At 39.3% G+C, this 15,447-nt stretch overlaps 1 protein-coding gene across 3 annotated transcripts in view; it reads left to right on the top strand.

Moving 5' to 3' along the window:
• Window positions 1-15,447, top strand: part of EFR3A (EFR3 homolog A) — a 77,998-nt gene that overhangs the window by 21,588 nt on the left and 40,963 nt on the right. Inside the window, exons 2-5 of one of the 3 annotated variants that reach the window (XM_006912924.3) lie at window positions 1,098-1,174; window positions 4,963-5,090; window positions 6,265-6,415; window positions 12,773-12,894. In XM_006912924.3, coding sequence (XP_006912986.1) covers window positions 1,098-1,174; window positions 4,963-5,090; window positions 6,265-6,415; window positions 12,773-12,894 — 478 coding nt within the window. Of the gene's footprint in view, window positions 1-1,097; window positions 1,245-3,559; window positions 3,763-4,962; window positions 5,091-6,264; window positions 6,416-12,772; window positions 12,895-15,447 lie in introns of those variants that run through there. The other 2 variants (XM_015590269.2, XM_025047581.1) reach the window with 2 other exon arrangements.

Here is a 15,447-nt window from a genome sequence, read left to right on the forward strand (position 1 = left end):
CATGTTTATGATCACTAAAGATGCTGTATAAATCTTGTCTTGTTTTTATCATTCCTTTAATGGCTCCACTCTACTGCAGATGTGGACTCAGTCTTACTTGCTTTGGCTTGTGCTGGGCACCTGGTTGTCATTTGGTGTATGATTGCATGTGGGAAAGATGCATACTTCCTGAGCAAAGTGAGACCTGGAGCAGTTGTCTCTTGCGTGACATTACTTGATAAGATAGTAGCAGATGTCTGCCTAGATCTGAGTTCTCTTAACTTCCTGCTCAAGTGTCCTCACATCCCACGTTTTTGTTTCTAAATACATACAAATGCACACTGAACAGAGATCCATATACCCTAGTTCCATAAACCATGAGAATAATTTTGTAATGGCTCAAGACCAACACACCTATTAAGTTATCACCCTGCAGCACAAGAAAACCTGTCCCTCTCACTAAACCTGGTTCTTTCCAGAGAGCTGATGTGCCTCACCTAAGCTCATGGAGCCACTTACCTGAGAGAACTGGGATGAGCCCAGGTCTTTCTGGACCTAAATCGAGTGTTCTTTCCAAAACACCAACAACTGAAAACATATAGACCAGCCTTGCAGCATTTTTTGAAATTCCTGAACTTTCCCCTGAGCTCATTTCCTCCTCTCTTGTGGTTCCTAGTATGATTATTGTGCTTTCACCGGCTGCACTAGGAACAGCTGTCATTTTAAGACCATTGTGACTGGAGCTGAGTAGATTGGGTCTGGCAGGGGGACTTGGGGGAAGCAGGGTGGAGGGTGGAGAGTAGCACGAGATGGGGTGTTTGCTTTACAGGTGAATTCAGTAGGTTCGTATGTGTGCATGTGCATACACATGCCCCAAAACAGTTTGCTTTGGGACTTTGGGATAATTCATTGACCTAGTGTCTTTAGGTAGGGGGGAAGAAATTTAACGTTTTTATTTTTAATCAGTAATTGAATTTGCATGACTTTTTCTGTTTGTCAATTTGAATTTTTTCCCTTTATTTTAAATAACCCATTAAAATTTAGAAACTTGAATTTCTAGGCGAGTTTGCAATATGAATAATCTCTGTACTTTGTGATTTTTTTTCTCTTTTGAACAGGAGTATGTTGCTGCTGTTCCGCTTTGCGTCCTCGCTACAAACGCCTGGTGGACAACATATTCCCTGAAGATCCCAAAGTAATTTGATCTACATCTCCTGATCCTTCTCTTTGCTGACCCATCCTTCCCCCCTGCTGACCTCCCCAAGGTTTCCCTAATTTCATTTCTCTACTTTACCCCTAAATCTCACCTGTACACGACTGATTTTATACTTTCTTTTACTTCTAAATGAGCCATGCTTGCTTGTGTAATCTTGAGACCCTTTTCAAATATTAGGCATAAATTTGGAATGATATTCTTTTGTCTGTATAGTTCCTAAATTTAAGTAATACTCATCAAACATTTATGAACCAGTGCCAGATTTTTTGTATAAAATACCAGGAATACAGCTGTGAACACAGACATGGTTTTCTGCTCTCACCGAGCTCATAGACAAGTAAATGGGCAATTGCAGTATTGTATTAAAGAGTGCCATGATAGAGAAGTGAGGTACGGGGTGCTACTAGAGTCGGAATGATACCTAATTTGGGTTCGGGAGAAGAAAGGCCTGAAGGAAGTGGAATCTAAGCTAAGATTCAAAGAATGAATAGGAGCACACAGCTTCTCCAAGAGAATTGAGATATAAAATAAGAATACTCCAGGCAGAATTTATTCTCTTTTAACTTAAATTCTAAATTTTTTGTAAAAGTTACTTTTTTGTTGAAGATTACTGGTTTCAAAGCAGCTGAGTTTAAGTGGTTTTGATACTCAAATTTTCTAAGACTCCTTTAGTTTAATGTTACCTGGATATAGACAAAAACTGCTACATGGGTTTGATTTCTAGAATTTGCTTTATTTTATAATGTAGCTAACTATGGAAACCTTTTGGTTATCTTAACATTAATTTATATATCTCATGACATATGAGATATATCTTATTCTTAATCAAATCTGATTTAAACATTCAGCTATTTAGAGGAGGCTAATCACTTAATTACTATTGGCTGCCAGATTCCTGTATAATTTGTGGCATGTAAAAATCCCTAAGGTACTGTTCTTGCCTTTAAGGAGCTTTTTATCCATTGACTGGTAAAAAACAAAAGCATACAAATATTACATCAGTGCTTGAGTCAGTAAGTAGAATGTTAAGTAAAACAGGTGGTAAAGAGGTAGATCTCTGTGCGTTGGCAATTTCTGGGAAGCGTTCCTCAGAGGAAATGAGATTTGCCGAGCCTTGAAGGATGTGTACACCATCTGGAGAAGCAGAAATTAGCCTCTTTGTTGCAAATGAGGGGCCAAGCAAGAGAAAAGGCATGAGAGAGCAGGAGATGCTTGTGAGATCAAGAACCTTCAAATTGGTAAAGTGTAATAGGTGGTAAACATGTTGGTAAACCACAATTTCTGATTTAAATTTCAGGAGTTTAATTTAATAGGCTGAATATTCAGATCATTATCCTAAGTAGTCTGGAGCATACAATGACTGAAGATAAAGTAGAGGCCAGATTATGGAGGAATGTGAATGGCAGACAGGGTGTCTGCTTTATCCACTTGAACTTGTAGGCAGTGAGGGAGCTTTGAAAACTTAATCATGGGACTGGTGACAGGTAAATTAGAGAATGGTTACAGAAAGAGTCTTTATTTTTACCAAGTATTTAGAATAGATGTATTTAAATAGCAGTCTGTAAAATAAGATTTTAAAAAAGGTTTACATGAACCTTGCAAACATATGGCAACCACAACCCAGTTGACCGCATTGCTCATTTTTAACTTATTCAACAAAAAGAAAATCTTGTGTTATGTACAAAATTGATTGGACAGTAGGTGCCGATAGTGCAAAGGTCTGCGTGCCATAGTCCCTGCCTTCAAAGAGCTGCTTGGTGAGGGGACAAGCAGACAAACCATTTCTTAAGGTTACTAGTAATGTGAGCCTGGGCAAGTCCCTCTGTTTCTCATTGTGAGATGGAAATTACAGATAGTACCTATTTCATAATCTCATGAGGACTCAGTGAGTTACTACGATTCTTTGCTGAAGTTGCATCTCGTGTCTATTACAGTGCCTGACACGTGGTTAGCACTTGATTAACATTTGCTTAATTGAAAAAACAGTATGGCAAAATACAACGGTAGACATAAATGCAGTGAGCTAAAAGAACACATAAGAACATCCCACCCAAACGCAGGAGGGGTGTTGCGAGGGCGCAGTGAAGGCTCCTTGGAAGACCTGAGACCTGCTGGATGAGTAGGGGTATCCAGGTGAACGAGAGAAGGTGAGCTGAGTGAGAGGAGTCATGCACAAGAGTCACACTGTGATTCCACCGACGCCTGCGGTTTATAGTGATGAAAGCAGAGCAGTGGTTGCCTGGAGAGGGAAGGACAGGAGGCCTGTTTTGCCAGTGACGGATATATTCTGTTTCTTGTTTGTTACTGGTGGTTTCACAGATATATACAACGGACACATTTCAAATGACATATACTTGGATGCAGTTTATCGTATAGAAATTATTCCTCAGTAAAATTAGGGCTAAAAAGCAGCGAGTGAGATGCAGTCATGTTTAGATGATGATGCAGAGAAAGCAAGACCAAGGAGGAGCAGCTGACTGATGGAGCCAGATGAGGCCGTGGGAAGCAGCAGGGGCCCAGCAGACCAGTGCCTGCCAGACAGAGATGGGGTCTTCCCTTTGCCTTGGGTAGTGTTTCTTAAGTTCTAGTGACATTTTGATTCAGTTAATTCTTTGCTATTGAGGCTGTCCTGTACATTGTGGGATATTTATTAGCACCCCAGGTCTCTACCACTAGGTGCCAGTATACCCCCTTTCTCAGATGTGACAATCCAAATGTCTCCAGACATTTCCCTGGGCCTGAAGTCACCCCTGGTTGAGAACCACTGGCCTATAAGGCACTGAGAAAGCAGGGTTGTTTTTGCCAGTGAATTCTAATCTGATGGCTTCTGTCTTGTCTTCTCTGAGAAGGAGAAGAGCTCATTTGATGTCAGAGGGGAAGGAGGTGGCAGAGTAGTTCAAGGAACGTGGAGTAGTATGTGCAAAATAGGAGGGCTCGACTCCGCTAGAGAAATGCCAGAATAGCCAGAGGACACTGAGGGGCCAGTCAAATTTGAAAAAATTTTATAAAACTTATTTGTAGATTCACCATCTCCATAGTTTTTCTGTCGCCCTTATCACCTTTTCCAACAATGCTAAGTTGGACTAAATGATGGACCAAGTATTTTAGAGTGATGATTGACTCACGGTCATGAGTGTGGGGAGAATCATTAGATCTGTTTGTATTGCATGGCACCTTGGAGAGGGCAGAAGCAGATGACAGTTTGATAACCCATATCAGGGACCTGTTATCCTAGCTGCTTTTTTAATGCATTGGCTAAGCATAGATTTATACAGTTCTTAATACTTTCTCATTCATTCATTACAACATTGTAATGGTAACAGCAAATTCTGAATCACTGAAAAAAGCTAAATGTTCACTTGTGTATCTAAAGGAGTATAATAGGCTTAACAATATAACATTTAGATTTTTTAAATTGAAACAAATTTCATTTGAAATCTTTCACTAAAATATACCCCACTCCCTATATACTGTATTTAATTGAGCTATTTCTCTATATAGATTGGACTAATTCATTGCTTATGAAGGTGTGTTTAAATGCTTTGCCTAAATGGAGCATTTCAACTTTTTGAAAATTTCACGTATCCAAAATAGTGACTGTTAGCACTAAGGGGGCTCTGTCCAGAAAGGTTCAGCATAAATAGGGATTAATGACCAATCTAAAAAGGGGAAATGTGAAGCAAACAAAACTTAGAAATACAAAAAGAAAAGAAAAGAAAGCATGCAAATATAGATAGCCTGTTTACCTTGTTGTTATTATGTTTTAGGATGGGCTTGTTAAAGCCGATATGGAGAAATTGACATTTTATGCAGTATCTGCTCCAGAGAAACTGGATCGAATTGGTTCTTACCTGGCAGAAAGGTTGAGCAGGGATGTTGTCAGACACCGTTCTGGGTAAGGAAACTAATTGCTGCTAATATTGTATCATTGGGACATTCTTCATATGCTAAATCATCCTATGAATTATTTTGCCATCTAGTTAGGCAAAAGTGATATGTAGAGAATAAAACATTGTAAGATTTTACAGAGAAATGTGTAATGCCATATAGATGCTGCAGCTTCCATTACTTTCCTGGTGGTCAGATTTTAAGAATAGACTCATGTTAGTTAACGGAGTTGCCTTTAGCTCTTAAGCATCCTTTAAGTTTTGAATCTCCTCTAACGGAAATGGTGGAAATCGACTCCCTAAATTGAATCTCTTAAAAACAAAGAGGAAGATCCTTTTAAAATGATTTTTAACACAACTTATTAGAAGAGTAATAAAAGAGAACTATGTTAGGCTTGGATATTAAGGTTCAGAAGACATGAGCATGCTGATTTGGACTGGTGCCAGCTGTAAAAATGCCTATAAATAAAGGTCTGCCATCTTAATCCAGTCTCTGTACCTTGGATAATTTGGATTGCAAATGCTTTTCCATATTGCCATTTTATGATCCCAGTTTCTTGGAGTAATCCATTCTCCAAGTAATGTATTGGCTTTCTCTACTTGTGTTTTGTTACCGCTTAGAACATTTTAGTGAGTTTGATACAAATAGTTTAATAGTTCATCCTTGAAGCAGAGTTAGCCAAAGTTTTATTTTTAACTTTTAGTCTGTGCTTTAAAATTCGATACATAGTGAGGTAACACGTATGAGACACTTCCTTATTAACGTTCTCTTGTTGCCAATATTGTTTTATATATTCGTGTTATAACAAATGGTTTATGTTGGAAATTTAGGCACATTGCTTATATTAACTATTTTGGGTCAAATACAAAGAATGTGGTTAAAAGTCTGGAAAACAGAAAATGTCCATGTTTACAAAGGAAAATAGACATAAAGGTAATGCTAAAGCTCCGAAAGAGTTTTTGATAAGGAGAAAATGGAATAGTATAGTGTTTGTATACTTCAATTTTAGGATTATTTTGTAATCTAAGATCATTGTTGAGAAAATTAAGATTTCACTTAGAAACTACTAAATTTGCCTTTCTATGTTTTGCGTATTTAAGTAAACTTAATTCTTCCAGTAAAAAACATTTAGAATTAAGAGAGCGAGAGATGTGTTGACATTATTCTCCTCTTACACTTAGGTATGTTTTAATTGCTATGGAGGCACTGGACCAGCTTCTTATGGCTTGCCATTCTCAAAGCATCAAGCCATTTGTAGAAAGCTTTCTTCATATGGTCGCAAAGCTGCTGGAATCAGGGGAACCAAAGCTTCAAGTTCTTGGAACAAATTCTGTGAGTAAAACTATTCTCTTAACTAATTTTAAGTTTTAATTAGCATATCCAGAATTAATCTCTTCTGAGAATGTCTTTACCTGGTAAAGGCAGATGCTCTGGTCAGGACATTTGGACAACCGGTACAGATGGAGGTGGTTAGAGCACTTTGTCTCTAGCTTTTTGTGCTACTCCGGTGCAATCTGGGCTATTAACCAATCGTAAGGAGCAACAGAAAGCCAACCGGCTGTAAAAGTAAGAGTTTATTTCCCCAGGCCCTCTCATGACTTCTGAACTATTTCTGCTGGCCACATTCATCTTTTTCATCCTGAACCATAGCTTGTTAAACATAAGTATCGGGCTTGGGGAAGGCAAATCTGGAAAGGAAAATAAAATACAGCGATAACTTTCCTTCTCTCGTCTTTAGTTTTATTATCCACAACTTCATCTCTTGAGGAAGTTTTCAGGGTTTCAGCCAGTCTGTACGTTCCCATCCAGACTTTTATCAACAACTAGCAGAATCGTGTATCACCTGCTGTCGTTATGGATAGTTATTGTGATGGTATAGGGAGAGGAAGCGTAGATGCTGACCGATGGCATGAATTCCAGGGTCCGACTGCCCTAGTTTGAATTATGCCTGCTCGCTTTCTGGCTGTGTATCTTGGGCAAATTAGTTAAACTCTCCTTGCCTCAGCTTTTCATCTGTGAGATGAGAATAACAATAGTACCAGTCCTATGGGATTGTTGTGTAATGTGAGTTAATGTATATGAAGCTCATTTCATATAAGCGGTTATAATAGTACATGGCATTGTTAGTTATTATTGGTAATAGAATGTGAAAAAAAGCAAGAGCATCTATATAGAATCTTCATTAATATGATTTTGTCCATTTATTTAAGAGAGAAAATATTGCATATTTCCACATGCAATTATTGGTATGATGGGCTCAGTTTCAGGCAACGTAGCTACATAGGCTTCTCCTATTTCCTTTACAATTAGTGAAGAAACTTTAGGGGACAGTTTTAGTGTACACACCCCAGAGGTTTCTCTGTTTGCAACCAGAAATGCCATTAGGAGCAAGTTCTTTAATGAGTTACTTGGACAAAAGACCAAATTCCTCAATTACCTACTTTTATTTGTGTGAATTGTATTAGATGAAGTGCTATATAATTTTTTAGACTTTTATTTAAGTAATGCATTCTTTATGTTCCCAATTGCCACCTCATTCTAGGCACTTACAAAAACTACCGAGACATATTATACAAGAAGAATTTAGGAGACAGAACATTTCACCGCTATCCACACTTTCCTGAAAACAAGAAGTAATCAGACCACCTTTTCCCTAACCAAGTACATTCTCCAAACAGGAGCCAAGGGTCAGCTTTTGAAGAGAGGGCGCCGGGAGGGGAAGGCAGCTAGGCTTCCATGGCGCTCTGCCCTGCCCTGCTCGGGAGGTTGCTGGGGAGCTGTTGGCTTCCCGCAAAGGATCCCTGAATCCATGTACCCACTATGCATCATCTCTTCCTGATTTCGGAATCCACAGTTATCTGCCTTTTCTTTTGGGGAGGCAGTGGTGGACATTCCTCTCGGTCATGTTTTACCGGGATTTGTTCCCTCGTGGTCACCATAGTTACCGTTTCCATTACAGTTGTCTGTGTCGGTGGTGGCTGAGTGGTGACAGCCTGTGAAATCTGTGCTGAACTCTTTTCAGGTTTTTGGACTAAATTATCCCAGGGCTGGGTACAGTTGTCCGGCCGTGTTTCCGTCTTTTGGGTTACCGATGGATTTTTCAGTGTCGAAAGAAGGTCTTGGTTAAGTGAGCAGAGTTTGTCCATGATTTGCTTTTTCTTTTCTAGATCTAGGCGGCCAGTTTTCAGAGACTGGAAAACATTTCACCTTGATCCTTAAAGCCACTTGTGTGACTCTTGCTCACTGCATCTTCTTTTTCTGAAAGCCATGTACTAAAAAGGCTCTGTTCTTCAGGACGACGTGGCCATTTTAGAAGGGCGCATTGGACAAGAACCCAGCGACCCTCCGTCCACCCTCGAGGTGTTTGCCCCTCGCCCTCCCTGGGCCTTAAGTCGTTCTTCCAGCCCCGCGGTTGCGTGACCCCCACTGGATTCATCAGCTGCCTCCACCGTGCTGGCGAGAGAGGACCCTGACTCGCTCCTGTCCCAGGCCTTCTTCAAGCACCTGTTGTTGTACTTGGCCTTTTAAGTCCTCAAGATCAAGTCCAGGGGGCTCTTTCTCCATTTTCCTTGTTTTCTGTTTTTTGTTAGGAGTCGCCTCTTTCACTTGCTGATTCTGGAGATCCATTAAAACTTCTAGTAAATTGCTTTGCCTTTCCATACTAGCTACCCTGAGGCGTTCCCACCTGAATTTAGAAGGTTCATTTGTTGATCCATTTCAGTTTCTTCATCTTCTGATAATTTCCCCGTTCCAATCAGTTGACTTTCCCGTTGTTGGACATTACCTACCATCCCTGCCGAGATGTCAAATCCATCAGGAACCCCTCAAGAGTACGAAATTGTCTTCACTTTTACATCATTAGAAATCTCCCCCTGTGCTTGCCGCGTGTCCTCGGCTGAAAGCAGCCACGCGAGCACTTCTTCGAAAGCTGTTTGGTAGCTGTCCAGGTTTGCTTCGGTCCCCATCAGTGAACTGCCAGATGACTTGTCTTCAGGAGCTTCCGGATGCTGTTTAGAATAGTGCATTTGATGATGTCATTGCACATGTTCTTAGCTGGGAGCTCAGATAGCCTTGGCAGCACTTCCACTTCCTGGGTGGCGTCAGCGCCCACTCACTGAGGCAGAACTTGAAATGGTGATGCGACGTGCATTAAGATCTTAGGACTTCTTATCTGGATAAATGGCGACGACATCTTCAGGATCCAGTAGTTTCTCTGTGCCTCACTGATACTTGGTGATAAGGATGCGTGTTCCAGTTTTTGTGTGGCTGACTGCTGGCAGACAGGTCTGGCCTGTGACTGTGGATAAGAGCATTCCTATGTAATCTTGACCAATGTTATTTTCTAATATTCCCTGGAAATCTATACTGAATTTCTTAGGAGTGCCGAGTTTTCAAATATTGAAAATTGATACATTGAAAATTGAACATTGAAAAAATACGGTCAGACGTGGCTGGTACCGATATAATACTTTAGTATTTATTAATGACTTGTACATTTTTTTAAAATTTGTTAACATTCTCTTTTTGCTGATGCTGACTCCGTATGACAGTGCATGATTTATTCAGTTGCTCCTTTGTTTTAGGAATTGTGCCAGATACCTTTCATTAGTACTTCCTTTTTGCTGTGAACTGAATCAAATACAGGAAAGTATAGAGCGTAATACACCATTCCTATATCTACACTGATTCAGGAAAGAAAATTATTAGGTAATATATCACTAAATTATAATGTAATTATCATCATAAGTAATACATAATGGTAATAAATATTAACACTGCCGTTGGTTCAGATTTTTTTTAAGAAAATATAGCTCACCCTTGAACATCACTTGTTTGAAATGCACAGGTCCACTTAGACATGGATTTTTTTCAATAAATATGGAAAGTACTATAAATGTGTTTTCTCATGATTTTCTTATTTCTACCTTTATTATGAGAATACAGTATATAATATATACAAAATATGTGTTAATTGACTTGATGCTATCGGTACGGCTTTGGTGAGCAGCGGGCTGCTAGCAGCTAAGTTCTGAGGGAGCCAGAGTTACACGCAGATTTTCCATCGTGGGGGGGTCAGTGCTGGCCCCGCCTTGTTTGGTGGTCAGCCGTAGTACAGCATGTGCTGGATACTTCGTGTATGTTATGTCATTTAATTCTCTCAGATTACTTCAAGCTCAGAAATATTATTCCCATTTTATAGATGAAGAATCGAAGCTAAATGCCATGGCTGCAGACCCGCTGAAGTGAGGTCGCATCTGATGGGGACTTGGCGCCGGGTCTTCCCTCCTTCCAGAGCTTGGGTTTTGGCATGTAAATGCGCTGTCACCGTGGATTAATATCTAGGGAAAGCCTCGATTCCTTTCCTTTTTTCTTCCTCACGTATTGTTGATCCATCTCACTTTTTTTCAAGCTTCATTGCTATTCTTAACCTTTTTTTAAATACCGTTGCCAGCCGTCCGGAGGGACCAGCCATTGACACCGTTCACTGTGCTGCAGCGGTGACGCTCCACCAGGGCGCTGATGCCCGCTCTGTTCCTTTCCCGAACATGGAGCCGCTTTTGGTTTTTCACAGTGCGAGTGGGGAGCAGTAGTGGTATCCAGGATGCTGCTGAACGTCTTGCATGTGATATCTACAGGACTGTCCCCACAACAAAGAATTGGTCAGGTCCAAAATTTTCATGGCGATTAGCGGGAGAAACTTGACATCTAAAGGATCGCATTGCTGCTGCCTTTTTCTGTACCTTATGAAACACACCTAATTCTCCACTTAAACTTTAAAATGAAAAAAAAAAAAAGGACTTATTTTTTGTTGACTGTATACTGTGTACAAGGCACTGTGCTGTCTTCTATTTGGTTTCCATTTGAACCTGTCAACAACCCTGGAAGGTAAATGTTCCATTTCACAGGTTGTACGTTTTGTTTGCTAACCCAGGATCCACATCTGTATCACCCAGCAGAGTCTGTCCATAGTCTCTGCCCTGCGCTGTGTCTCATGCTCCAGTCCTGCCTGTGATAGGAAGGCCTCAATGACCATAGGTTTCTTTTTGTTGGATTATTTTAGCACAGAGTCTATGGGTTTCGAGTTTGTCAGAGCGGTCCAGAGTGCCGGCAATTAGAAGAGCTTTTCTGGAAAGTCGGGATGGAGGTCGCGCTGTGCGCACCCCGGCAGCCCTGCTGCCCATTTTCTGTCCTGTCCTCTGTGCTCGAGGCCTCCAGCGCCGCTTCTGGAAGTGGTCGCTCTGCGGTGCTCTCACTCGTGATTCATCAGGGATGAAAAGAGAACAGTTTCTCCCAAAAGTTTTCCTAGAACTTTTAGTATTTTAATGGTCAAATTTTTATTTGATTACTTTTTTCTAATTTTAAAATCCATGTTTATTGTAGCAAATTTGAAAAATGTTAGAAAATATAAAAGTAAACAAGTTTAAGACATCTATAATTCAAATATTAGAAGTAATTCCTTAATATTTTTATTTCTTTTTAGTATATAAGCAAATAGGGAACATACTGTATATAGACTTTTCGTGTGTGTGTATTTGCAGTTTTGTTTTTTGAGCATTTTGCCATGTCATTCAAGATTTATTTTTATGAAAAGTATAAATAGTTTAGTATTTTCTGGTTAGTGTGTAATATGGGAATCTAGAAAATTGTAATCAAACCCCTGGACTATGCCAATTTCACCATTTACTAAGTGTCACTTTGGGCAAATTATTTAACCTCTGAATTCAGTGTTACTGTCTGTAAAATGGAGATAAACGATACATTCTTTACATGGTTATGGGAATGATTAAATAAGGACTCATGAAACACGTAGCACAGTGTATGGTGCAGAATGGGTAATGAATGTCAGTTTAAACTAGGAGTGGTTTTCGTGACCCTTTTCTAAATAATGTGAGTCATATGAAGTTTTTAAAACAGATTACTTAGCTCTGGCTGAATTAATTTAAAGTCTTTTTGGCATCATAATCTCATTTTTTCCCAGATTTATTCTATGCTATTTCAGTTTTGTTTCCAGGAGAGTATTTGTAAATTTGGTTGAGTAATATTTTGGGGTGTAGCCTTTAAAGCCATCAGTCTATATCCTGGCAATGGGTCTGTCTGTCTGCCTCTCTCCTCTCCTCTCCCCTCTCCTCCCTCCGCTCCCCTCCCCTCTCCTCCCGCCGGTCCCCTCCAGTCCCCTCCCCTCCCCTCTCCTCTCTTTCTTTTTTCTTTCTATTTATCAGTATTTTTCTTCTCTGCTGAGTTTGTTATGTTTCTTTTCAGTTTATGTCCCTTTTCTTGTCCCGTCTTATTTGTGGGAATGGTATTCATCCATGTGTTATGTAACAGCTGTCAAGGAAGAAATAAAACCCTTATAGGTCTGGGCTTGAGGTCATCACTGAAGCCAGCACCGGGAAAGGTGGGCGGCGGCCTTTAGAGTAAGACCTGTCTTTCTAGACAGTTGGCTCACTCACTCAAAAGGAACTGGATTACAAGTTGTATTTAATATTTATATTGCTATATCCTTAATTTTTCGAAATTTATTATTTAAAAATTTCTTTTGTATATACGTTGTATTTATGATATTTTATACCATTTCATTTGCTTCTTTGGATATTTCTTCTTAAGGTACCAAGTAATGAATGTAAGTAAATGTGTTTGGTCCTTACTTTCAAAAAGGTGATAACACATTTATGTTGTTTATCTTTTTAGTTTGTCAAATTTGCCAACATCGAGGAAGACACACCGTCCTATCACAGGCGTTATGACTTTTTTGTGTCTCGCTTCAGTGCCATGTGTCACTCCTGTCACAGTGATCCAGAAATACGAACAGAGTATGTAGTATTTGACATTATGATTTAAAGTTACAGAGTGGTTAATTGATGAATATCCTGTTTACATGTTCATAATGATTACCAAAGGAAATGCGAACTATGTGCTTTATTCCTGAAGTACAGCTTTCCACTGCTGTAAGAAGACGTGACTGAAATAGCAAAATTGAGAGTGGTTTCCCAACTCACTGAGAAGTAAATTCAGCCTTTACTGTAACCCAGACCGCTCCGCCTGCTCCCGCCAGCCCAGTGTCAGGCCCTGTCATCCTGTCTGCTCTTCCTCCTTTCTCTCCGACCCAGCCACACGGTCTCCTTGCTGTTTCTTGAGCAGATCAGGCCTCCTCCTCCCCAGGGCCTTTGCACTGAATGGTCTCTGTGCCTGGACTAGCTCCCCAGATAGCCACATGGCTTCTTACCTCACTTTGTTCAGATTTCCGCCAGTGTCACCTTATCACAAAAGTTCTCGCCCGGCCGCCTTTTATTTATTAAATATCAGTCCTCCCATCCCATCCCCAGTTACTCGGGTCTGCTTCTCGTGGCTTTTATCTGTGCTTGCCCTTCTGTGGATGTGAACTCCAGGAGGGCAGGGGCTTGCTTCTCAGGACTGCTGTGTCACTAGCACTGTGAGTAGTGCTGGGCACATAGTAGGCTGTCAATAAGTGCTTTTTGAAGGAATACACAGGTCAGTTGAATGAATGGATGTATATTACTGAATCATTGTCAGTCTCAGGTTGTCATGACAACTAATTTGGGCATTTTAAAACATTTCTTCTAGATACATCATGCTAATAATCTGAAATCAGATACTTACCTGCAAAAGATCTATAGGTCGATATCTACATGGAAACGAAAACTTTAAAGTTAAAAATTAAAGTCAAAATGACCTCGGTAAATATAGAAAGTAATTTAAGCTTTACCATAATACACTAAAAAGAAATTAACCTGAATTCAGAGTTATTTTGGGCAGCTTAGCAAGATTTAGCTTGTTTTATAATTTTTACTTTTAAAATAGATAAGGGAATGTGCAGAAATATAACTGACTAGCTTTTAGTAGGCAAGCTACAGTGTTGGTTTACACAAACAAAAACGTGTAAAAGTATCTTAACTTGGAGAAAGAAGCTGAGAGATGATTTAATAGTTGTTTTCAGATATGATTTGTTTCTGTCTGAGATGCTGTTAGTATAATTTTCCTCAAGGCCATTTAGATTCCTGATGTTACTCCTTTATTATGAGGATAAAGCCTCATAAGATAAAAGATAACTATCTTATAATAACTAATTTCCTGTTTCTCCCTGTTGCCACTGAAATCTCTTTTTTTCTCCCTAAAAGACATTTAAAAATGTTTTATAAAACTGTTCCCAGTTCTCAGGAGCTGACATTAACTTGTTAATGGGACAAACAACTATGAAGATTAGCTAAAGAAAATAAATTTTTTTTTAAGATTATAACAATTTCTTTCTTTTAAAATAGAGAAAATATCCAGAATGTACTATATTTTTCAGTTTAGTTTTATAAGAATCAGTAAACTATACATGGACATTTCTCAAGTTTTGGTTTAGGAGTTTCACATATAAACCTAATTTAGGTGAAAAATGTTTATGGTATCCATAACATTTATGAAAGGGTGCATTTTAGAAATTCAAAAATTTATTACATAACTTATTTTTAGGTATTTAGCGCCCTCTAGTGAAAAGTCTTGCCTTTGAACGTACTTTCACGTAAATGTTTACAAAAAGAAACTTGAAATTTTCTGTACACAATTTAAAAGTTTTTGTACTACTTTTTCCTAATTCTAGGTCTTTATAATGTCATATAATATTTGAATTCCAAAATAACATTTCATTTGAATCACTGTGGATCAAATGAGTTAACTAAAAAGATGGAAGATCCTTCGAAGGCTTGATACTTGTTCCTGCCTCGCCTTAAGTAAAAGCTCTTTTGATTTTCTTCAGGCATATTTATATTCTCTTCTGAGTTCTAACTTAGATGTTTAGTATTAATCCCTTTATTTTTAGCAAAACTCTATTAAGTAGAGCTCAGGGCATGGTCAGTAAAGAATGGGATTAATAACTTAAAATTTCTAAAAATTATTTGCCTTGCAGAAATAGTTTCCACTTGCAAAGTCCTCCATAATAACATTAAGCTCTAACTCTAATTTCCTGAGCAATCATCATCATCATCATCATTATCATCTTCATCATAATGATTAACAACAGCAGCGTATGAGCAACTAATACTTTCTGAGTCCTTACTTGGTGCCACATTGTTTAACACGTTGTTAGCTACACACTTTATATGAAGCGACTCAAAATCCTTACAACATTCCCATGCGTTAGGTCAGACAGTTGTTCTAGTTTACTGATAAGGAAACTGTAAAATTCCTTTGGGGTCTTGGCTAGAATATATTGGCTAGGCGGGTATTAGATCTGAATTGGATGCCACCTGTGTAGCTGCAGTAGCTCTCAGTTGTCCCCACGTCCCTGAACGAGGGCACCTGCTCTACTCCATGTAGGCGACTGCATCCCGAGGCATGAGCCCCTGTTCTTGTGTCACCTC

This window comes from Pteropus alecto, unplaced genomic scaffold (assembly GCF_000325575.1).
Source record: "Pteropus alecto unplaced genomic scaffold, ASM32557v1 scaffold105, whole genome shotgun sequence".
Classification (NCBI taxonomy): domain Eukaryota; kingdom Metazoa; phylum Chordata; class Mammalia; order Chiroptera; family Pteropodidae; genus Pteropus; species Pteropus alecto.